Here is a 25,335-nt window from a genome sequence, read left to right as displayed (position 1 = left end):
ATTCTGAGCCGGTTCCCTAACTTCTCTGAACCCCAATTTCCTCATCTGTACCATATTCTCAAGTTGGATGTGAGGGTTAGAAATGATCATGGGAGAATCTGGCAATATTTGGAAATCACGGTAGGCTATGCTCACTTGCTCCAAAACATAACAAAACAAAAAAAACCAAAATAAAACAATTGTCATTTATTGAGCGCTTATGTGCCTGGCACTGTGATTTGCAGGCCGTTGTCCAATTTAATCTTGCCCTTCCCCCCACAACCCCCAGACCACAAGGTTGGTATTATTATTAGCTCCATTTCCTTGGTGATGAAATAGAGCTGAGGAAGGTTAAAAGTTGCATTGGGAGATGGAGGCCGGAAAGCCTGGAGATGAACCCCACTTTTCATGTGTGTTCCCACCTGCCATGTGCCTCTTGCTGGGAGCCCATTAAAAACAAACAGCATTCCGAGCCTCATTTTCGATGTAACATTTGTTATTTTATTGGAAAAAGCTGGTATTAACATATTTATAATTTTATTCAACAGGTGGATAGTTTGTGAGACACCCAAGAAAACAAGAATGCACCTATGAGTTACAGAGTCCAAAATGGTCAGGCCTGTCTAATCTACCACCACGTATCCGAAGCCACCGAGCAATCAGTCCTCAGAGAGTATTGAAATGAAAACGAAAACAACCCAACAACTTCACAATGACTATGTGAATGCGCGTACATTCAAAAAGAGCAGGAAGTTTAAACAGGAAGGAAGCAAAGTTTGTGACTATGTTACTGGCCCTTCTGCCATGTCTAGTTTTACATCTTCCCTCGTCAACATCTTTTCTCAACACACATTTTACTCACAATGCTTTTATTCATTACGCTTCGGACATCATTATTTTCCAGGGATCCAAAGACATGCTTTTTCTTCTGAGAAGATCTTTTCCTTTCTTCTCCCTTTTCGGTTTGGTGTCCACAGTTTAAAACAGAGTAAGGAACCAGGAACTGTATTGAGACCTCCTTTTGAATGCAGTGTAAGCTTTGCGCTTTGTAGAAATGGTCTGTGTTAAATCTATGATCTGATCAGTAACCTCCATCTGCAAATGCAAATTGCCTCTCAGCATCTGAATCACAAAGGGAAATGATCGTGCCAAATATCCGAATAATTGTATAAGGCCCTCAGAGCTGGATTTTGGCTTCAACAAGATTTCTATACAATTTATCACATTCTTGAACCTCTTTACAAAGGGAAAAAAAGGAATCCAATCCTGTGATTGTTAGTTTTAATTAGAATAGATATGTACATATAATACTGTCCAGGTCACCTGGATTTTACAGTGATATATAAACAAACATTCTTCATTCATGTTGATTAAAAAAAAAATCAATGGACCCATTTCCTTGTGTAATTATTGTATGGCTGGAAGTGAGTGCACATGCGTTCTGTGCTTTGACACACACAAAAGTAGACCATTATCGCTGAGAAAAATCTTGAGTTGGGTCTATTTCCTGGGTTAGGTTACATCTTGTTAAAAACAAACAAACAAAAAGATTCAGTCAGGCCTCTGCACTCTGCTTTCTGAATCAAAATGCAAGCCACGTGGTTCCGCTGGGAGTTCCAAGGGCAAAGACAAGTTGGCGTGGTTGGCGGGTGGGCCAAACCAATCCTGACAAAGTAGGAGGGAACCGTCCTGGAAACACCGCATTCTCACTGGCCCACAAGGGGTCAGAAAAGAAAAGGTATCTTAAAATGGTCATAACATGCAATTTTCTTTTGGAGACAGTTCAGTGCATCTGGAAAAGGAGCTGGGGTCCACATCTGAGGTGGAGAGAGGGCAGAGTTCCTTATCACCAAACAGGTGAGGAGACCTGGGGGGGTCTTCTCCTTTCTGCGTCTCAGTTCTCCCCGACCCTCATCATCATCATCCTACTTGCTCTGTCCTGCTTCACAAGATGAAGAGATGTTTCCAGAACCTTCCAGGCTGGAATGTTGCTTTAACATGAGCCACCAACATGGTGGGAGGGAAAGGGTCTTGTGGAAGGCCTGGACGGAATTCCTGGCCCCTCCTTGGTTGATGCAGGCCTTGGGCCTCAGTTTTCCCATGCGCACAGTGGGGAATGACAAGTTATTCACCTTTAATCCCTGGCATGGAGCCTGGCACTCAGTGTGCAGTTGGCACGTATGGAGGAAATGAACGGGCCCTTGCTTCTCAGGGTCATGATGAAGATTCAGGAAGATCACAGAGGGAGCCAGGACGAGTTCCTGGATCTCCTGCATCCAGGAGATGCAGAGGACAGCTGCAGAATGAAAGGCGAGCTGGCACAGAGGCCATGGGGGTTACACCCGCGGGCCTGGAGGGCCGGCACCACGCCTAGCACTGGGCAAATGCTCTGAAAAGGGTGGTTAAGTGGTGAAGAAAACACGCACCCACTGTAGGGGGATTCCGCTCCCCTTCCTTTCGAGAAACTGTAAGGGACCTGGGATATTCTGAAAGACATTAAAATAACCTAAAAGAGGAGCTCGCAAATTCTCAGCATGGATTCACGATCCAAAATGCAAAACGGTGAGACCCTCGGCTTTGAGACAGTGGCGACTGCTCCATTTAGCATCAAAAGAATCCCTGGCTGGCTTGTTTGAGCTTCGTTATCTGTCCCCGGAGCCCTCAACTGGGGCCAGTGAGGCGCGCGAGACACACCACTGCGGGGCTCCTGGGGCCCCCAGAAAGGAAACCGCTGGCGTGAAAAGTGAACGCGCAGACGGAAAACATCCTAAGAAGGCGGGAAAGACTGCACGCGATTAAAGTACGGGAGGCAAGAAGTGAACTTCCAGGCCGACGATCCCGTCGGTTTACTGTGACTCCTTGTTTGTCCTGTGTTCCAATAGAAATCATCCACAAAGGTGGGTCCGGTCCTGGGATGCTTGGAGGGACGGGGCCCGGGACACCCCCCCACCCGCACCCCCCAGTGGCCGCTCCGGCGCGTGGCCGCCGGGGCACCTAGTGCATGTCTGAGTTCACCTTGTCCTGGAAGATGTACAGGTTGTTGGTGGCCGCGATGGCGATGATGTTCTCGGCCGGGTGCCAGGCCGTGTGCAGGATCTTCTTGGTGAAGTCCAAGCTGTCCACGCTGATGTCGTCGCGTCGCCGCTTGCCGCCCACGCACACCCGCCGCGGCTTGAGCACCGCCCGGGGCTTGCTGCTCTCCCGCGACGCCTCCAGGGTCACATCCCGCTTGGTGTTGCGGTCAAACATGCGGAAGAAGTTGTTGTAGGCTCCAGTCATGATGACGCTGGTGGGAGGAGAGGCAGGCGTCAGCTGGGCCCCCGGAGGAGGAGGAAGGAAGCCTGCCGCTCCTTCCCGGGGCTGCAGAGCTATCACCGCAGGAATGGGGACCCCGTGGGAGCAGACGGGGACAGGCCTGCCTCCTCCCACCTTCTCTGGGGTGGGGGTGGGGGTCCTCTTGTCCCCACCCCATATCTGGGCTGCATCAGCACACAGACAGAGCCGGGAGCTGAGACCGTTGAAAACGCGCCCCAAGCATCATAAAAACATTCCCTTGTACTTTGCCCTGTATCCCAGGCGAGAGAGCCCTAGACTTTCAATGAGACTAGGCAACAGCAGAAGGAGGGCAAAGGAAAACAAACAGTAGACACAGGGCTATAAACTCAGCACCAAAAAAGGGCAGGCCCCCCTGAATCAGCCAGACATATCCTTCTGGTAGAAACCTAGGATCCTCCTGCTGTCTGAGCAGTTGCGTGACTAACCGATCACTCCGCACACCATCCATGTGCAGGCATTCACAGACACACACCCCGCCCACGTCCAGCTAAAGCCCATTCTCTGTTTGTCTATTCACTGCCCACCTCTTCTCCCCCACCTCCCCTAAGGAGAAGGCATTCCTGTTGAATCAGAGAAAGGATGTTAATCTACACAGTAAGAGCTGGGAGAGAAAGAATAGCAGCTACATGGATCTGGGCCTGGAGAAAGAAGGGGGTTAAGGATTTGGAGCATCTGGGGGTAGAGCATACAAAGTCACTGGGGAGGTGGGAACAGATTCTGGAAAGCAATACTGAGGGTACAGAAGTGATCCCCTTCAGTGTTCTTCAGGAGAGACGTGGGTTGATTGGAACTCCTCTTCCCTTTTGGAGATGAACTGTACTTCCTGATGGTGTCATTGCTTCCAGAGGAGCCACGAGGACCGCTAGGTTTACAAGGGTTACACACGTGAGCCATGGCTTCATCCAAGCTACAGGAATAATCTCATGTGGAGGAGACACAAGAGGGCAGGGGTCCACCTGGGTGGACCAGGAGAGTGTGGGAGCTGAGGCCCCGACCTGTAGCATCTTTATGGGAGACCTGGGCAAGCCCATGTCCCTGGGGCCCACCTGAGAATGGACAAGTTGTGATTAAGTCACCTCGCCAAGGCTATAGTTTTTCCAGTGGTCATGTATGGATGTGAGAGTTGGACTATAAAGAAAGCTGAGCACTTAAGAATTGATGCTTTTGAACTGTGGTGCTGGAGAAGACTCTTGACAGTCCCTTGGACTGCAAGGAACTCCAACCAGTGCATCCTAAAGGAGATCAGTCCTGGGTATTCATTGGAAGGACTGATTTTGAAGCTGAAACTCCAATACTTTGGCCACCTGATGCGAAGAGGTGACTCATTAGAAAAGACCCTGATGCTGGAAAAGATTGAAGGCAGAAGAAGGGGATGACAGAAGATGAGATGGTTGGATGGCATCACTGACTCAATGGACATGAGTTTGGATAAACTCCAGGAGTTGGTGATGGACAGGGAGGCCTGGCGTGCTACGGTTCATGGGGTCACAAAGAGTCAGACACGACTGAACGACTGAACTGAACTGAACTGAACTGAACTGGACTGAACTCACCTGTAGACCATCTCTTACGTCGGTCTCGGCTTGATGGGGGTGGCCTGGATGTGGGTTGGGGAGGGAGGCCCCTGCCAGGTCACTAACGCTGCTCAGGGAGAGGGGGGCCCCAGCAGAAGGCCGAGGGGAGGGTGACCTCTGTCTCCCCATGTGAGAACACAGCTCTGTGTCTCCCTTCTCACCGATCAGTCTTGCCCTCTGAGTTCTGATTCTTCACAGAAAGGAAATTTTCCTTGGCTTGGGGCCTGGTGCGTCTGGGTCAGAGGCTCTTTTGGTTCCAGCCCACGAGTGGCTCCCTGCCCAGGCTGTGTGTTTCCTGGAGACGCCGTGCACCTATGACCTGCGGCCAGAGCCACTGCAGTGGCTAGTGATGGGCGCCACCTCCTCTTGACACCCAAACTCTCTCTGACCTCGTGTTCAGAGACGGGTGGGTGGGTGTTTGGGGGCCATGAGGATGCAACACCCCTTGCATAAAGTGGCTCTTCCGAGGCTGTTCTGGGGGCATCCAGGCAGAAGGGGGCAGAGGGCACATGCCAACTGGGTGGTTGGGGAGGAGCTCCATAAAAGGACTGTTCACACATGTTCTGGAAGGTTCTAAGGGAATCCAGGGAAAGTGCTGTGCCCAGAGACTGGTACATTTGTAGGTTTTGAAACCCGTGGCACCCCCCCCTCTGCCACCCAGGCCTGAGACATGAAGGGAGGGAGGAGTCATAGGAAAGAGAGAGAGAAAGAACCAGAGACAGAGAAATCTGTGTGAAGGGGGCTGTCCTCTGAAGGAGGCTGTGCCCTAAGGGACACGGTTAGCCAAGACGACAGGGAACAGGGGGGATGAACGCTGCAGCCTCTCTCGCCACCCTCAGGCTCCTTCTAGTGTGCCCCATGGTTAAACCCAGCCAGAGGCCAGTGGGCATGCAGGCCTGTGGATGCCGCACAGGGTCAACATCCATGCACAGTTTCTTAGGAGGAGGAGGGTGGTGACGGGAGCTGGGGTCGGGGGTGGGGGACACCTCTGGGCTCACCTCGAAACACTAATTCATCATCCATAGGCAAGCATCCACCTGTGCTTCTGTCTCCACACCAGGTGGGGGCTCCGGGGGCACGTGTGTCTTGTTTGAGTCCCCAGGGCCTGACTTGGCCCTCCTAGGGGTAAGTGGTCCTTGAAGGAAAGACAACCCCCAGCAACAGCCAACAGGAGCTGACCAAGCAGAGGACAACTCCCTCCTCCCAACCCATGAAGATTAAGGATGTAGTCAATGCTTTGTAAACCAAATGGACTGAAGGGCCAGAAGCTTCTCCTAGTCACAGCCAGACCTGCAGGTTCAGAAGGTACCTGCCCCTCGTAGGTATTAGTGCAATCAGTATCTGCCGAATGAATGAATGAATGAACAAATGACTGACCGAATGAATAAGCGAATGCCATGGAAGGGTCACAGTTACAGCCACACTGGAAGGAAAGCTATGACCAACCTGCTGCTGCTGCTGCTGCCGCCGCCAAGTCGCTTCAGTCGTGTCCGACTCTGCGACCCCAAAGACGGCAGCCCACCAGGCTCCGCCATCCCTGGGATTCTCCAGGCAAGAACACTGGAGTGGGTTGCCATTTCAAAAGCAGAGACATTACTTTGCCAGCAAAGGTCAGGCTGGTCAAAGTTCTGTTTTTTTCCGGAGTCATGTATGGATGCGAGAGTTGGACTATAAATAAAGCTGAGCGCTGAAGAATTGATGCTTTTGGATTGTGCTGTTGGAGAAGACTCTTGAGAGTTCCTTGGACTGCAAGGAGATCCAACCAGTCCATCCTAAAGGAAATCAGTCCTCAATATTCATTGGAAGGACTTATGCTGAAGCTGAAACTCTAATACTTTGGCCACCTGATATGAAGAGCTGACTCATTTGAAAAGACCTGATGCTGGGAAAGATTGAAGGCAGGAGGAGAAGGGGACGACAGAGGATGAGATGGTTGGATACCATCACTGACTCAATGTACATGAGTTTGAGTAAACTCTGGGAGTTGGTGATGGACAGGGAAGCCTGGCGTGCTGCAGTCCATGGGGTCACAAAGAGTCGAACACAACTGAGCAACTGAACTGAAGTCTTAGAAAGGCATGAAATGCCCTGCTCAGTCCCCCTCCTCCTCCGACCCCCCACGGACAGGGGACAGACCAGGGGTGGGTGGGGTGGCTTCTCTGACACTATATGGGGGAGCGATGGGGGTGGGGAGGGGCTGGCAGTCAAATGGTTCTCCTTTAAAAGAGACTCATCTAATCCCTGGAGGAGAAGGGAGGGTGGGTGGAGAATTCTAATGTACTTTCTGGCTCTATTCTTTTCTGTTTTAAAATCTTAATTGGTGTGAATAGATCTGAGTGTTGTTGAGACAATGAAATGACAAGCCCCTGGAGGTGCTGAGTAGGCGTGAGGAACCCACCCCTTCCAGGCCCGCTGGCTGCTGGTCGGTTGGTGGAGAGAGTGCCTTCGGTGCCCTCCTTCCCAAAGTGGCTCCTCTTCTCTCCCTTGATGTCAGCTCACCCCGGAGAAGGCTGGGTGGGCTCCTATGTCACCTAAGTTATGACCCATGAGGCTTCCTGACAGTGTGAACCCCCTCCCCCTGCAGTGTGGGACGGGAAGTGGGCTGAGCCTGAAAGTGAAAGTGAAGTTGCTCAGTCCTGTCAGACTCTTCGACCCCATGGACTGTAGCCTACCAGGCTTCTCCGTCCATGGGGTTTTCCAGGCAAGAATACTGGAGTGGGTTACCATTTCCTTCTCCAGGGGATCTTCCTGACCCAGGGATTGAACCCAGGTCTCCCGTATTGGAGGCAGACGCTTTAACCTCTGAGCCACCAAGACTCCTTCAAATCAGAGAGGATCTGGCACCTGAAAGTCACTGAAGCCAGAGTCTGGGTCTCTGGGGCTGACCTAGGGATCCTGGGTGTGCCAGTGGCTGCCCCTTGGGGTCCAGGCATGTGACCCTTGGCCAGGTCATCACCAAGTGTTGTTGCTCTTCAAGTGGCTAAATTGTGTCTGACTCTTTGTGACACCATGGACTGTAGCCCAACAGGCTCCTCTGTCCTCCACTATCTCCCGCAGTTTGTTCAGATTCCTGTCCATTGCGTCGGTGATGCCATCTAACCAGCTCATCCTCTGCTGCTGAAATGCATTCATCACCGCAGCGCCTACCCCTTAACCAGTGGCTCTGCCAGCCATGGCGCACCCGTGTTCAGGCTGGAGGACAGGGAGGAGGGTGGGGTGAAGACAGCAGAGGGGCCATCCTACCACCCAGCGCCCAAGCGTCCCAAGGCCAGGGGATGGGACAGGGGAGCAGGGGGGTGCATGGACAGGCTGACCCTGGCCACCACAAGCAGACGCTCAGGGACGACCCCACAGAGCTCGGGAGGTGACACAGGGTACTGCTGCCCAGGTTGCACCCTCCGTTGCCTCTTCTCGCCTCTCAGACACAGCAGGGCTATGAATGAGGAGAGGTGGGCAGGGGAGTGGGTGGCAGTGTCCTGGGTACCCTGTGGATATGAGGAAGCCGGGCCAGAGTCCCCATGTGCAGGACAGACAGCAGGGCAGTGAGCATGGCCAGGGGGGCTTGCAGGACTGGGGAGAGGCCTGGACCTCCACCCAGGCAGTGCCTTCTGCCAGGAGCAGGAGGCAGAGGCAGGGAGGAGAGAGGGCGAGGTGGGCGAGGTGGGCGAGGTTCCAATGTGCGTGTGTGTGTGTGCGCATGTGTGTGTGTGGGGGTGGGTATGCTTGTGCACCCTTGCAGAGAGAATCCTCAGGCCTAGGGGTCACCAGCCAGGATGAACTCTGACCTCCAGACCCCAGGGCAGCAATCCCACCAGGCCTGTCTGGCTCTGCAGATAAGAGGGGGCCTGCCCGGGACCCCGGCAGACGCCCTGTCACTGCCCCAGCTGGTGTGCACTGGTGTAGGGCTCTGCAGGCTGGGTCACAGGGCTGGCCCGTGCAGTTTTCCCATCTATAAAATGGGGTAATGAGGGACCCCAGCCCCTGGTGAGAATAGCCCCAGGAGTGGATTAGATAATATGCTAAAATGCTTAGAACAGTGCTGGGGTCAGGAAATTCCACCTCCTCTTATGTATTAAATGCCAACAGGTATTCATGGTGCTAGAGGAGACTCTTGAGAGTCCCTTGGGCAGCAAGGAGATCAAACCAGTCAATCCTTAAGGAAATCAACCCTGAACATTCATTGGAAGGGCTGATGTTGAAGTCACAGAGGATGAGATGATCAGATGGCGTCACTGACTCAATGGACGTGAGTTTAAGCCAACTCCAGGAGATAGCAAAGGACAGGGAAGCCCAGCGTGCTGCCATCCATGGGGTCACAAAGAGTTGGACATGACTAAGTGGCAGAACGATGAACAACATTTATGGATTCTAACCATCCCTGTGGCCCACCTGTCTGACTAGGCGCCCAAGATTATGGAAGCAGAAGGAGGGAGTGGGTGACAGATTCCAGAGAAGGGTGCTGCCTGCCGAGGGGCTGGACTGGGGGCCTCACCCTTCCCTCTGTGCCTGCAGGGGCAAGAGAAGGGAGAAGGCAGCCCCCTGGTTCTCCAGGGAACACTTCACGGAACCCAGTGGGCCCTGTCACACCACACCCACCCTTCCCCTGAGCCATCAAGGAAGGGAGAGTGAGAACATTAAAGTCATTTGCAATCCACACAGCTGCTAATCCCCCTTCCATTCAGGTTTGGGATCCAGAGGACACCCCTGGGGAGGAGGGAGACCCCCACACATACACCTGCAGAGGGAGGGGTCTCTTCCACCTCAGAACACCAGGTCCCAGCATCCTGCAAACCACGCCAGGTCAGACTGACCCATTGCTCCCCTTCTTAGGCGTGCTCTAACACCCCAGAAGGTTCCTTTAACAGGGAAAAGGGGAATCCCTGCCCTGGCTTGCATCTAAGTAAGTTGCTTCACCTCTGCAAGTCTTGTTTTCTTTGTCTGCACTTGAAGATCACAGCCTTGGCTTCACTGGGAAAGACTCCTGCCCCATCCCCGTGGGGCTGGAGGGTCTGTCACTCGTGATGCTCTACTGCCCCCTTCTGGCCGACTGTGGCATGCAGCAGATCCTGTTCATGCTAAAGTGGTGCAAAAGTGAGCATGTGACCCCAACAAAGCCAATCAGATCCTTCTCTGAGAACTTTTCCATATACCTAGAAGGGGAATTGGAGAAGGCAATGGCACCCCACTCCAGGACTCTTGCCTGGAAAATCCCATGGACGGAGGAGCCTGGTAGGCTGCAGTCTATGTAGGGTCTCGAAGAGTCAGACACGACTGAGCTACTTCTCTTTCACTTTTAACTTTCATGCACTGGAGAAGGAAATGGCAACCCACTCCAGTGTTCTTGCCTGGAGAATCCCAGGGACGGGGAAGCTGGTGGGCTGCCGTCTATGGGGTTGCACAGAGTCAGACACGACTGAAGCGACTTAGCAGCAGCAGCAGAAGGGGAATTGTGGTCCAGAAGGACAAAGGAAGGGGGACTATTTGGGGTCACCATCCCCAACTGCAAGGGGGAGCCAGCCATAGTCAGGGAGGAAGAACCTAGTGTGTAAGAAGCAGGGAGGCTCTGAGATGGGCGTGGACAGAGAAGAAATGGCCCCAAAGGTACAGCATGAGCTCTGAGATAGTCTTGCTGGAACTTATCAGAACAAACGTAGGCTTGCTTGTCTGATTCCTGCAAGTGGAAGATGCTTAAAGTGTTAGTTGCTCAGTCATGTCCAACTCTTTGAGACTCTGTGGACTGTAGCCTGCCAGGCTCCTCTCTCCATGGGATTCTCCAGGCAAGAATACTGGAGTGGGTTGCCATTCCCTTATCCAGGGGATCTTCCCAGCCCAGGAATTGAACCTGGGTCTCCTGCATTGCAAGGAGATTCTTTACCGTCTGAGCCACCAGGGAAGCTGGAAGATGCTTAGTTGACACAAATCCCTTTTTCCCAGGCAGAACGAATCAAGGAGAACTTCCTAGAAGAGATGGCATTTGTGGTGGGTCTTGAAGGCTCAGCAGGGTTCTTTAAGATAAGACAGACAACAGACCCATGTGTGCCAATCACTGGACCACCCGCTGCCAATACAGAGCATGGCCTTGCCAGGAGCATCACACACAAGGTCTCATCCTCAAAGCAGCCCTTGAAAGACATGGTTTATTCGAACCACTTTCCATGTGAGCAGACTCAGAGAGATCAGACTGCTTGGGAAAGATTGAAGGCAGGAGGAGAAGGAGGTGAAAGAGGATAAGACAGTTGGATGGCATCATCGACTCAATGGACATGAGTTTGAGCAAACTCCAGGAGATAGCGGACAGGGAAGCCTGGAGTGCTGCAGTCCATGGGGTCGCAAAAGTCGGACACGACTGAGCGACTGAACAAGGACAACAATTAAGCAAGTAGCTGGAGACTGGTAGAGTGTGGTCTGGAAATGCAGGGTGTCGGACCCCAAAACCTCCACTCTTTCTTGTCCCCCAGGCTGCCCATTCGGGTCTTGCTGGAGTTGGGTAAGAGGTGCTGTGAGCGTTATCAGATGTCCACTAGCTCTTTGGTGCCACGTATACAATCGGGATGCTGGAAGTTTCCTATTAGCATAAGAAGGACAGGAAATGCTGAGCTATGGGATTCAGAAGGTTGGCTTTGGTCTGCAAGGGTGGGGGCCCTGAGGGGCAGTACTTGCTTCTCCCCTTAGCTTCTGAGCTCTTGGAAGGCAAGGATCAGGCTTTATTTACCTTGGGATCCTCCTCTATGGGCTTTCCTGGAGACTCAGACAGTAAAGAATCTGTCTGCAATGCAGGAGACCCAGGTTCAATCCCTGGGTCAGGGAGATCCCCTGGAGAAGGGAATGGCAACCCACTCCAGTATTCTTGCCTGGAGAAATCCATGGACAAAGGAGCCTGATGGGCTACAGTCCATGGGTCGAAAAGAGTCAGATGCAACGGAGTGACTAACACACACACACACACAGACCTCCTCTATGGGGTTTGCTGGGCTCATAGGATGCTTTCGATGAAGTGGAAGGAAGCGACACATCCCTTTACCTTCCAGGAGGTCAACAGTCATTGACTGGACACACTTGAGGCTTCAACTCAGGGGCTTAGAATGGGCTGAGGTACAGTCCCACTTCCAGGGGCACTCCAACCAGTGGGAAAGAGGCAAGGTGAAAATGTGTAATAAATGCAAAGACACAGAAGGAAAACCCAGGAGGCTGGAGGTGTCGAGATGGAGAGGAACACCCTGAGGGCTTCCTGGAGGAGGTGGCTTTGTGTTGAGTCAGTCATTTGAAGTGACAGCAGGAGTGAGCCAGGTATAATGCGGTGAGGGTTCCAGGGGGGTAGGAGCAGAATGGGCTGTGGAGGTGGGTGGCAGGGACTGTCAGGCCTGGGGTGGCTGGCATGGCAGGAAGAGGTGGGTGAGAAGCAGGACAGCTGAGCTGCAGGCTGGGCCCAGGAAAGCCAGGAAGAGAAGGCGGCTCCCATCTCTGGAAGCCCGGCATTCACTGTTCATGGCTGCCCCCTGGTGGTGACATGGAGGAAGGGCGGGCAATGGTCACGATCAGGAGGGAGCCCAACACCGGCAGACAGACAGACACACACGCACGGAGCAGTGTTGGGATCCCCCTTTTCCAGCAGCAAGTCTGTCTTCTGAGACTCTAATAGATTCCCAGACCTGCTGCCGGTGTTCGCTGGGGGACCCCCAACGTGTCAGCCTGGGTGCAGGCCCCCTGAGGGAGCGCCATGTCCCTCTGACCCAGCAGCATCCGTCCAGTCCCAGGCCAGGGCCTCCACCTGCTTTTCTAAGCAGCCTTCAGTGTGTGCCCACCATTCCAGTCCCTAAGAGAGCACTGTCCACGTGGAGACCCCTCAGCCAGGTGAGCCCCAAGATGCTGGCAGCAGCTCTAAGGGGTCCTCCACCCCTGGATATAGCACGTAGGTCCCACTTGGGGCCAGCCTGCTCCAGGGGTGCCCTTCAGGTCTTGTCCCTGTGGTTCTGCCACTCCCCCCACCCGCCTTCCCCGACGGTCCCAGGGGGCCTGTGCTCATAGCCACGCAGCATCACAGCACAGAGGATCTCACAGGACCCCGGCGATGCCAGCCACACTTAGAGCCCAGCCTTCTTATGGCCGGACGCTTGGGACTGATGGAGTCCACACCCCTGGATGCACCCGAGTGGAGGGCTGCCGGCTTGCACCCTGTCCCTTCTCACCCATCACAGCCCTGCTCCGGTTGTGAAGTGTGACGGGTGAAGTGCTGATGTCCTGGATGTGGTTTTCATCCCCGTGTGGTCTGGTTACCCGAGTCCCTGTCCTGGACCTTCCCTGTCCACGCTTGCCCTGGGCTGAGCCGGGTGATGAGGAAACAGGAACTCAAGTCAGGCTCAGGTCCATTTCCCAGGTGGGCAGGGCTGTGAGGGGCGGGCACACCTGTGGAAGCCCCCTTGTCCCAGAAGATGCAGGAGCTGGAAGCACCCTCTGGAGCCCCTGTGGGCCGGAAGCAGAAGCCATAGTAGCTGGAGGCGGGTGTAGACCAGTGGCTAAAGCCTTCTGCCCCACAGGGGACGTGGCCCTAATATACCCCTCACCCTTGACAACCTGGGGAAGAGGCTGTGTGGTAAGGCGCCCAGAATTGTCTGAAGATGCTTCCATTACTGTTCAGGAGAACGGGGCTCCAAATGGATGTAGTTTCAGAATGTGAAGTTTCATTTCCATCCTCGAACTTGAGAGCTCAGAGCTTGAGCCTGTCTACAAGAAAGGCTGGGGCTCCTTGGAACACCTTGATTCCTTTGGCTGGATAACAGGGAATTCTGGCCCCATCTTACCCACCCCCCCACCCCCCCACCATGCCAGATCAGCAACTGGGCCCACAGGGCCAAGGGCCAAGGGCCAAGGTCTGAGGTTACCTGTCACTCCCATTCCAGGCACATTCGAACTTGTCAAAAATGCAGTCATTCTCGTACAGGGAACAGAGTTTGCTCCGAAGGTAATCATGGACCTGGTGGGAGAAGGGAACAATGGGGTGAGTCAAGGGGGTGCCTGGAGAGTCCTGGTCCCCTCTCCATGAGGAGGGTCTCACTGAGCAGGGCTGTGCCCTCCGGGGTCTGGATGGCACTCCTGACTCAACCCTGATCACTGGGAAGGGTCCACAGCCTGGCACACGGCCAACCTCTGAGCTGTGGCCAGATAGGGGACAGTCACAGTGACGAAGGGAACAACACCAAAGGGACCCACTTCCTGGCTCTGCCCCTCCCTGGCTGTGTGACCCTAGACAGTGACTTCACCTCTCTGACCTGTGGTCTGTTCCTCCTTAAAGTGATAAGAGCACACACCTCATGGGCTGTTCTGGGATCAAATGTAAGTGATGGGAATAGGGCCTTGTCCTCTGGGGACAATAGTCACCGTGAGCACACTGGTGACCATCATGGAGAAAAAGAGGACGTTCACACAGGCCTCTCAAGTGTGATCTCTGTCCTGTTTATAGATGAGGCACTGAAGCTCAGAGAGGTTAAGCAACTGGCCTGAAGTCACACAGCTTACAAGGGAGCTCCTCTCCCAGGGTAACCTGACACCACAGGAGAGTTGGTGCCCCGATCGCACAAGCTCTGTGCCCACGGGGCCTCCTGCGTGCCAGCTCTCTTCAGGGGCATGGCCCTGGCCTCTGGGTGGGGGGAGTGCATGCATGCTCAGTCAAGTCCGACTCTTGGCGGCCCCACAGACTGTAACCCGCCAGCCTCCTCTGTCCATGGAATTTTCCAGGCAAGAATACTGGAGGGGGTTCCACTTCCTACTGCAGGGGACCCTCCCGACCCAGGGATCGAACCCACATCTTTTGCGTTCTCTACATTGGCAGGCGGGTTCTTTTACCACTGAGTCACCTGGGTGGGGGAGGGGCAGGTAAATGGGTAACATGAAGCCTGAACTCTTGGCTCTGTGTGTCTTCATGACCCAGGAGAGTCACTTAGCTGCCTGGAGCCTCAGGTTTCCTGTCTGAAAAGGGGGTCATGAGATCCCTCCCCTGGAGAAGAGTGTGAGGATTCTAGGAGACGGATGCAGGGCAAAGCACTGGGGAGCTATCTGTGAGCCCAGTTACCTACAGAGGGATGGAGAGAAAGAAATGCCCAACTCCTGCTAGGCAGAGACGGTGGAGGGGGAAGGAAAAAGCAGGTTTTCATCTTCTTCTGTCTGGGAATCTCTTATTCATCTCTAAACACTCAGCTTTAGAGGAGGTGCCCTCCTCTAGCAGAGCTTCCCAGGTGGCGTTAGTGGTAAAGAACTCCCCCCAACCGACTGCCGCGCGGGGGGCCGCCCCGCCGCCGCGAGTGGAGGAGACGCTAGAGGCATGGGTTCAATCTCTGGGTCTTAGAAGATCCCCTGGAGAAGGGAATGGCTACCCACTCGTTATTCTTGCCTGGAGAATCCCATGGACAGAAAAGCCGGGTGGGCTACAGTCCGCAGGGTTGCAGAGAGTCGGACACAACTGAGCGGCTGAGCACACCGAACGCCTCCTCCGACAGCCTCCCTGGATTTCCCCAGGCTACACATCTCTCTCTGACTCTTTCCCTGGGGCACCGGGGGCTCTTGCCCTGACTTTGTGCTTATGTTGACCCCACAGCCTGGAAGTTTCTTTCTTTTTTTTTTGTCTCAGAATCTATTTTAATTATTTTTATTTTTTCATGATTGTGATTTTGTTGTTGTTTTCAGGCAGCTTTTCTTTATTTATTTTTAGCTGAAGGATAATTACTTTATAATATTGACTTGATTTCTGCCAGACTGGAAGGTTCTTAACCTAGGACTTCCTCAGGCCCTGGCCAACACACCCCTCCCCAGAGAAGGTTCTCTCCCCGCCCCACCCACAAAGCTTGCTCTCCCACCCTTATCTTCCCACCTGACCTGCGCTCTTGTTTTAAATTCTGTCCATAGGCTGACATCACCCAGATGTTTCTCTCCAGCCAGGATCTCTCTCCCAGAAGCCCACACTGGACTGTCTAGCTGTCTACAAGGGTGGGCCAGAGACCCCTTAAGGCTGAGCACGGCTGAGCCCTGGCTGTCCTTCTATCCCTCATCCTTCCACTGGTACAGGGGCTGCAAATGACCACGTTTTCCTTACCTCTCACACCTACATTCAGCTTATCCAGGATTCAGTGATCCGGAGCCAGTCCCTCTCACCACATCCGTCCTACGCTGCCAGCCTGCTCCAAGCACCCCCACCCAGCTTATTGCAAAAGCCCTCCTGGTAAAAGCCCGTCCTCCTGTGTCTGCTCCCCACGCCCCCTAGCCTTGGTCTATCTTATAGGCAGCAAGAGGGATTCCTTGGAAACTAAGCTGGACCATGTCATGCCTCTACTCAAAACCCTCCAGGGCACACAAGTCCCCCTGGTCACCTCTTTGACCTCAGGCTTTTCTTCCCTCCCATAGGCTAACTCTGCTCCAGCCGGCTCCTCACCATTCCTTGCGTGCGCTAACCGTGTTCCTGCCTCAGGGCCTTGGCACTTGCTGGTCCCGCCTCTGGGAACACCCTCCCTGCGGAGGGCTCATGCCCTTACTTCTCCTAGGCTCCAGCACGCCTGTTTCCTCTGCCGCAGCCTCCGGTTTATTTGCCATCCTTTGGGAAGCCTGTGATTATTTCACCTGCTTGTTTGCTTGGTTTCTGGGCATCTTTCCTGCTGGAATGGATGTCCCTGCAGCAAGATCCATTTGTCCCATTCCCCAACAACTTCCCAGTGCGGTGCAGAGGGCCTGGCACATCACAGGGCCTCAATATAGCTTTTAAAAAATGAATGAGTGGTATTAGAGGCAACTGGAGATGGTGTGGCTGGGCTCCCCAGGTGGGCCACTTGTCTGAAAGAAAGAGCGGGGTCCCTCCCCAAGCCTTTCCCCCTTCTCCACTCTGCTTCCGTAACAGCCCTCGGTGATTCTCCTACGGTGTGTGTCTGTGGCCTGGGGTCTCCTGACCCACGGGCACACCAAGCTCAGGTTCACTGTGTTCCTGTCGTCTGGGACCCTGGAGAGTGAGGCGGTGGCTCCTACCCTCCCTCTGAGCCCAGGGTATCTGTCGGGGCACGGAACGCTTGGCCGGGGTGTGGAGCGACTAAGATGAGTGGGATAAATGGTGCCTGGCCTCATCCCCGGCCGCAGACTGTGGGGTGCTCACGTTCGCCCGCCAGGCTGGCATGTGTGTGTGCTCCATGCAGTCACGGCAGCCTCACTGATGCACTCGTCCTAACACACGTGCTCTTGTTTCCTAAACACTGAGTGCCTCCCACACTCTGGTGGCAGGGTAAGGAAGGGCGTGGACTCTGGTGTAAGGAAGATGTGAGCACCGATCTAAGGTCCATTGCTTGCAATTCTACCACCACAGATATGCCATTTAGCTCAGTTTTCTCCAAATAAAATGGGATCGAGAGAACACCGTCCCCACCTCCCAGGGCAGCAGGGAGGCTTGGAAGAGGAAAATGTGCCAAGGTCTTTGATCAATGCAGCACGTGCCAAGGGCTGGCTGACTCAACACCCCTTTCTCCCTGCCTTCTTCATCCACAGAGGCCATAAAGCTACTAATTTTCCCAGTTTGGTCAGGGGCTCATCCTAGCCAATGAGTTGAAAGAGGTCTTCTGAGGAGTGTTCTGGGAAAGCTTTTGTGTTCCTGATAAAATATACCACAGATCCAACCAGCACAGCCTGTCACATGTCCTCTTATTTTCCTGCCTGGAAGGTTGGCATCATTCCTGGAGTTGTGGCAGCCGTTTTCCCACCATGAGGTATCACTCAGGAAGGTAGAAAACCAACATCATGCAAATGTTGGGGAATTAAATCACCAAAGCAGCTTCTGGGACACTGAATAGGGCAGGAAGCTGCTCACTCTTCTGGGACACTCCAGCTTCTCTAAAGAGAGAAAGGCTCTTATCTATTCAGTGCTGCAAGTCAGCCAAACACCAATCTGCAATACACAATTTCTAGTGCACAGCAACTAAAGACATTAGGTACTATGTTGGTTTTATGTAGCTATTACTATTTTAGAATCAAGAGGTCAGTGAGGCCAGAAGCCAAGCAACCAGCTTTGGGCTTTGTCCTCGAGAGCAGTGATTCTCCTGCTTTATTGGGTCCTCATGTGCTTTGAGAATCTGAAGGCTCTGGACCGCGCCCCCCGCCCCCCCACCAAAATGCTCATATTCAACATCTAGTTTCAGGGTCTGTGGGCCTTTGCTGCCTCTAAGGACATGGAAGGCTGGTGGCGGTGGGGAGGTGCTAAGGGAGTTGGAACACTCATGTCCCTGGACAGGCTCTAGGAAGGCATCAGAACGGTCATCCCCACAGGCCTGAGCAGGGGTTATGTCATTCCTGCCCCAATCTCTGACCCCTGCCACTCCTGAGGGTTAGAGGAGGAGTTGATCCATTCCTGGGTTGTGCCATGGGAGCAGGAGGCCTGCCTGGGTCAGAACTGGAGGGAGTGGCAGGACTTCTGGTAAACATACGTGGATAACAAAGGAGCCCTTTCATGAATCCATTGTCCTGAGGAAGCTGGGGGGGGGGGGGCGGGGGTAGGGTGCACCAGAACCTTCTGAGACACTGTTGTGAGCATGAGGCTGCCAGGAGCATATGTGTCCAAGGTCAGACTCTGAACCCCAATCCTCCCCTCTCAGCTCTGTGCCCCTTCCCAGTGGGGCCCCTCCCTCTCCTGGGACAGGCTGCACCCCAGGCCTTGGCAGGACAGAGGACAGGGAAGGGGGCTGTAGGGCTCCCATCTGGGCTCCGAGTCTGTCACTGCCCAGCTGTGAGGCAGCTCCCCATATCATCACCTCTCAGTACCCTAGGTTCCTTCCAAATGGGGCCCATGGTGCCCTCTTCAGAGGGGCAGAAAGGAATAGAGATGCAAGTGTAGGTGGCACCCTGTGTGCACCTGATGCTTGGTGACACTATAAGAATTTGGCTGGGTCTTCTGATGAGGTCTTTTCCCACTCTTATCTGCATGACTGAGTCCTACAAGGTTCAGAACAAATGTCACCTCCTCCAAGAAGCCTTCCAGATTGCCCCAGCTAGAAACATAACTGGAGCAGCTACAAAGCAGCTTTAAAATAATCCTATATTTTTACCAAATTGTAACATCACATGAATTTTGTCTTTCATTCCCTCATATATATGGATGAACCATAGCAGAAAAAGAACAAACAACTTTCCAGGTAGGTGTCCCAGGCTTCATCCTATAGGCCTGGCTGAAAAAGCCTGCCCTGAAGATTTAGAAATGTTCCAAGCTCCCATTTCACCACTGCATCACCAGCTAAGGATGCTCCCTGGGAAAAGGCAGTGCTTAACCTGCCTTAATGGTAGGACTGCAGACACTGGCTACAGGGGAGGGAAGCCGTCGTCTGCACCCTCAAATTGAGCCCAGTGTGAGGTTCATCTTTGTCCTCTGGGGCCTGAACTGAAGGCCTAGTCACAGCCCTGCCTCTGAGCAGGAGCCAGTAAGCAGAGGACCCTCAGTGCCCCGTGAGGCGAGGCTGAGCTTGCCCTTGGGCTGAGCTATGTGAGATGAGCTGCCTGATTTCTTGAGCCTCAGTGTCTTCACCTGCAAAATGGGCTGATGAAAGCCACTGATAGCTGGGAAAGCCCCTCCATGCAAAAGCACAGGGAAGGGCTGGGGTCTCCCACCCACAGAAGGGCTCCCAGGTTTTCCAGGTCGTGGCGCCCACCTGGTAGGTCTCTATGGGGCGTGCCTCCATGTTCAGGTCCCAGACCTTGACCGTGAGGTAATCGCGGGTGAGCATGTACCGGCCGCTGTGACTGAACTTCACGTCTGACACGGAGGAAATGATTTCCGAGAAGAAGGAGCGGTTACTAGGGTCCTCAGGCTCTTCAAATACTGCGGAGACAGAAACAATCAGGTCACTGGGCTGCTCCCGCCTGTGAGGTTCGAACAACAGAGGGCTCCGTGCAGTCATTTATTCATTCATCAAACCTATAACTAAATACTGGAAGGCACACGCCCGACTGAGTCCTCCAAGTGGGGAGAACTAGCTCTTGGAACAGTATTTATGGAGATTTACTCTGAGCCAGATTCTGCGCTGAACTTTCCCGAACGTGACCTTATCTAATCCCCCAACACTTTGGCCACCTGATGCAAAGAACTGACTCACTGGAAAAGGTCCTGATGCTGGGAAGGATTGAGGGCAGGAGGAGAAGGGGACGACAGAGGATGAGATGGTTGGATGGCGTTACCAACGAGAGGAACATGAGTTTGAGTAAACTCCAGGAATTGGTGATGGACAGGGAAGCTTGGCGTGCTGCAGTCCATGGGGTCGCAAAGAGTCACACACGACTGAGCGACTGAGCTGAACTGAATTCCCCAATAAAAATGTCAGGTCGGTACCAGTAATATTCCCATCTTACAGCCAAAGAAACTGAGGCATGGATGGTTAAAAGCCACGCCGGAGATCTCAGAGCTGCCCTAGCGGTGCTCACTGTGCTGCTCTCTGCTGCCTCCTGCTGGCGATTCTGAACTCCAGGCCCGTGAGGCGTCCGAGCATCCTGGAAGGTGCTGGACCACGCTCTGGACCAGGCGGGGCACCCTGTGCGGTTCTAACTGGCTCAGGGGCCTCTGTTTCTGGTGTGCTGGGCACACGTAGCCGAATCCCACTCTGAGGTGTGTTGTTTGGCTGCCATAGGGGTTGCAGCAAAATCAGATCTCGCCGCCACAAGTACAACCTGTGAGTCTCGTTGGCCTCCCACCTCCCATTACTGCAGGCCTGCTGCTCCACAGAGGATGTTGCTTTCCTGGCCCCTGAAGGCAAGAGCTTCCTGCCCCTACCAGGTATCCCAGAGCGGGGTCCCCACGCAGTGTCCCCTCCCTGCCGTCTCTGTAACCAGGCCTTCCTGACACACAGAGGTCTCTGTGCAGTGGGATGAGCTCTTCCAGGCTCAGGTCTGTTGCTGGCTGTCCCACCAGTTTGCCGACCAACACCCTCACTGGCCAATCAGACCCTATAGTGGCCCTGGTCCTGCAGCAGGATGGACCTTACCGTCCCTGATGACCAACTAGGACCTGGGCTGTGGATGGCCCTGGGCTCAGGGAAGAGGATGGGGTGGTGGGTGGGCAGCCATATCCAGCCAGTCTAGAAGGACTCAAAAGTTTGATGACCTGTCCAGCTGTCCCGACGGGGCACCAACTGGGTGAATGTTCTGCCTCCTGGCCTGCTATGAGCCTCCAGGCTTCAAACAGGGAGCACAAGGCTGACCACATGTCCCCAGAGGCTCACCAGAGTGCCCCATCTACTGGTGCCTCTTCTATGGGGACGTCCCATACACCACTTGCCAGGTCCGTCCCAGCCCCTTACACCCCATCTGGGAACCCCGTTTCCCACTGCTCCTGCCTTTCCCAGAAATACAGCGCCTGCCCAGATTCCCCTCTGCAGGGTGGCAGAGAACATTTCAAGGCCAATCTGATGGTCTCACGTGCTCACGTCTGCAGGCATGCTTTCGTTCTCTCCGTTAGCCAGTCCATGCTGAGCACCCACCATAACCAGGCACTGCTTGAGGGCCTGGGGTGCTGCACTGAGCAAGGTCCCCACTTTACTGGGGCCCCTATTCTCCTCCCAAAGACAGACAGTGAAGCTCAGTGACATGCAATACTGTGGGGGCAGTGGTGAGTGCTGGGAGGAAAGACAAAGTAAGTGAGGATACAAGGAGAATGAGGGGCTGGTGATTTGAATGGACAGGGCCTCTATGGGAGAGAACATCTGAGCAGAGATGTGAATGAAGTGAGATACCAGGGAGGAGAACTCCAGGCAGAAGTCATATCATGTGCAAAGGCCCTGGGGCAGCGATGAGCTGAAGGCCAGGGAGATTGAGAAAGGCGTGAGCCTGGAACTATAAACCAGGGGAAGGACATCATCCCACGGGCAATGGGAAGACACAGCAGGGCTTGGAGAGAGGGTGGGCAAGGCGAGCTGTGGGTTTCTCTAGGATTTTGCTCCCTGCGGTGGTGAGGAGACCTCCTGGTGGGTCACCTTTAGCCTCTAAAACCTCTGGATTTTGACTGGTCATCTCACATAATTCTGTTTTGTACCTCGTAATAGTAATTAAACTGACACCTTTATTTCTGCAGATATAAACATTCATAATGTTTCTTTGTTAAGCCCCAAATTAAATCAACGGCATTTCCCTCTTCTCTCAGATGCCTGGAGTAAAGAAAAAAAAAATTCAATGCTGATTCCCTACTTAAACTGAAGCAGTGAGATTCTGTATTGTCTTTAAATGAACAGGGATATGGACCTAATATTTGGGGGCAAGGGGGCAGACGGATTTAAAGAAGTGTACCCCAAACTCTCAGCAGGGACATGGGTGGTGCCCTGTACTTCCCCGGGTATGTGGCAGGAATTCTCTCTCGATTGAATCAGCATCTCTGCTGCAAAGGGTCAGACAGAAGGTAAGATATAAAAGCATGGAGAGTAGTATTGAAACATAGTCATTGGGCTTCCCAGGTGGTGCTAGTGGTAAAGAACACATCTGCCAATGCAGGAGACATAAAGAGACCCGGGTTTGATCCCTGAGTCAAGAAGACCCCCTGGAGGAGGAAATGGCAACCCACTCCAGTATTCTTGCCTGGAGAATCCCTTGGGCAGAGGAGCCTGGCAGGCTATGGTGCATAGGGCTTCAAAGAGTCAGATGTGACTGAGGCGACTTAGCATGTATGCTACCATATATAAAATAGATAGCCAGCGGAAGTTTGCTGTGTGATGCCAGGAACCCAAAGCCAGTGCTCTGGTGCAACCTAGAGGGGTGGAGCCGGGAGGGAGGTGAGAGGGAGGTTTAAGAGGATGTGTATGTATGCCTGCGGCTCGTTCATGTTGATGTATGACAGGAACCATTACAATATTGTAAAGTAACTATCATTATCCTTCAATTAAAAGTAAAATAAAAAATTTTTTTAAAAATATAAAAAGCATAAAGTGGGGTCTGTCTCTTGCACCCCGACTTTGTACCCCTTGCCTGCCTCACTGGTTCCCTCTGGCCTCCACCCAAACCACGAGGTCTGGTCCAGCTCACTGCACTCCCACCTCCCAGAGCTCCCACGCCTTGTGGGAGTTTGGTGACCTACGGGGGCCAGAATCACAGAGGAGCATCCGTACAGGATGTCACAGGGCCATGGCTGTGTCTTCTGCCAGCTTTAAGGAGCACGGAGCCACAAAGGTCAAAGGCTGAGAGGATGACCGAATCCATAGTTGAAAACAGAAGCTCCCAACAGCCCAAGGCAACCTCAGTTCTGGCTGTCCATGGGCATTTCTGATGGTTTGTTTTAAGCACAAAAGCACCAGAACTGAGAAAGATTAGTGGGAAGGGGTATTAACAAGCCTGAGAAAAGTTATACAGATAAGTTCTCAGCTTTCTTTTCAAACATTTCTATGACATTGTTTTGTTGCTGTTATTTTAATGTGTTTTTAAAATCCATTCATATTGGAGTACAGTTGCTTTACAATGCTGTGTGAGTTTCTACAGTACTGCAAGGTGAATCAGCTATATGTACACATATAGCCCCTCTTTTTTGGATTTCCTTCCCATTTACGTCACCACAGAGCACCAAGTAGGGTTGAAATGTTCAATACAACTATTTTTGTTGTTGTTGAAAGACTGCAGAATCTTCTGTATCAATCCCCACCCCTACCCCAACAGCCTGAACATCCCCAGGGCATTAATAAGAGACAAGGGGATCTCCCTTCTGATTGACAGAATCACTGAGGACATTTTATAGTAATTATTGCCAACAAGAGTTTAAAGAAGCACATCCCAGAGCGTGGCAGGCTCCATCACACCTTCTCTCCCCTGCCCTGATTATTTTAAAGTTGAGAGGCTCTGGAACAGCAGACACCCATGTCTCATCATTTTTTAAAAATACTAATGTTGCATAATGAAGGCTCCTGTGGCCCTAGCTGGTTCCCTGACAACCACGCCCTCCCCTCTGGGTGTCACCACTGTCACACACTGGAGAGGGGTGAGGAGCCCCCTCCCTGTCACGCTTGCCTGAGTGAAGAAAGGGACCCTGGGGAGGTTCTGAAGCACCTGGGATGCAAGAAAAGGGAAGTGAAAGCTGAGGTGGGGGCTGCCTCATACACAACTCCGATGTGTCCTTCTTCTGCTTAAAGCCCTCTGTGGCTCCCAGCGCCCACAGGTCCAAGGTGCAAGCTCCCACATGGAGCCGACAAAGCTCCTTCCTAATTGGGCCCTGCTGTTCCAGTCTCATAAACCCAAATTCCCCTCCTGCAGCCACAGTGGACCCCCTTTCCCACCAGGGTCCCAGGGCCTTGAATAGGGTGAGGCAAGCAGAACCCGAGGGAAGGCACCACATTGAACAGATCACTCTTGGGGTCGCCTGAAATGAATGTCTCCTTCCATGGCACGACTTAGGCATCTCACTCGCCTTATCCTAGCCCTTGCCCTGCCATATACCAGGCAGCAGAGTGGCCAAGCTCTGTGTGACTTCAGGCAAGCCCCTTAACCTCTCTGAGCCCAAGTTTCCTCACCTGGGGGGCAAGCATGGTGAGACCTCTAGAGGTAACACCTGGAAGCAACTGGCTCAGTGAGGTGCTTGAGTAGCTGCTCAATAAAAGAGTTGTTTTTCCCATTGTTTTTGCTCCTATTTTCTTTCCTACCTGTCTTTCCTATCAACTCCTATACACCCTTCAGAACCCCAACTCAAATATTCTGTTCTCTGTGCAGCTTGTCCAGCTGTTCGCCAAAGAAATCAAATGCTCCCCCTTGTTGCCTGCACAGCCCAGGGGTGCCCTCTTGTATGGCATCAGTGAGGATAACCTGGTTACCCCATGGGGCTGTGAGCTCTTGTCAGCCTGTGGATGGTCTTCTCTGGGCACGGATGGGGAAGTGGGGGGTTAACTGAGCAGGCAGAACTGACCAAGTGGGACTGGGAGGAAGGGAGGTTCAGGGCTGATGGAAGAATGGCCCTGGCTTGAGCCACACGCTCAGGGACAATGGCGCAGGGCAGTGAGACCCTGGAAAGAAACATGGATGGACAGAGGTGGGGCTGCAGGGCTGCGGAGGTGGAGAGCCGAGATCGGCCTGAAGGAACAGATGGGTCCTGCCTCGTCCATGCTCCTGGCTGCCCTAGCAAAGGGTCCCTCTTCTGCTCTGACGTTACGAGAACATCCACTTGAAAGATGAACACGTGTGTCCAGGCAAGTCCCACCTTGGGCTCCAGGATTAGCAAGGGGGTGGGCCATGGATCCTGTTAAAACACAGTCAGGCCAAAGTGCCCCGTGGTTTCCTGTGCTTTCAGAGTAAACCCAGAGCACCCCACCAAGGTCTGTAAAGCCCTCGTCATGTGGATTCTCCTCTCTCCATGCACTTCTGACCTCACCCCCCACCTTCCCTGTCTCTGCTCCTGCCACATGGGCCTCAGGATCCAGCTGCAGGGCCTTTGCACTGGCTGTGCCCTCAGTTGGGGGCTCTGCTCTGACTCATCCCCAGA

General features: G+C 53.3%; 1 protein-coding gene across 2 annotated transcripts in view; it reads right to left on the bottom strand.

Annotated features, from left to right (window-relative positions):
• Positions 1 to 453: 453 nt before the first annotated feature.
• The window catches only part of PPP2R2C (protein phosphatase 2 regulatory subunit Bgamma), a 161,491-nt gene continuing 136,609 nt past the window's right edge, over positions 454 to 25,335 (bottom strand). For both annotated transcript variants that reach the window (XM_040237297.1, XM_040237298.1), the window contains exons 7-9: positions 19,550 to 19,719; positions 13,769 to 13,860; positions 454 to 3,265 (exon numbers count right to left, since the gene is read on the bottom strand). In XM_040237297.1, the coding sequence (XP_040093231.1) occupies positions 2,974 to 3,265; positions 13,769 to 13,860; positions 19,550 to 19,719 (554 nt within the window). In that variant the 3' untranslated portion in view covers positions 454 to 2,973. The remainder of the gene's footprint in view (positions 3,266 to 13,768; positions 13,861 to 19,549; positions 19,720 to 25,335) is intronic.

Source organism: Oryx dammah, unplaced genomic scaffold (genome assembly GCF_014754425.2).
Source record: "Oryx dammah isolate SB20612 unplaced genomic scaffold, SCBI_Odam_1.1 HiC_scaffold_3, whole genome shotgun sequence".
Taxonomy (NCBI): domain Eukaryota; kingdom Metazoa; phylum Chordata; class Mammalia; order Artiodactyla; family Bovidae; genus Oryx; species Oryx dammah.
This window is presented reverse-complemented; position numbering and strand designations above follow the sequence as displayed.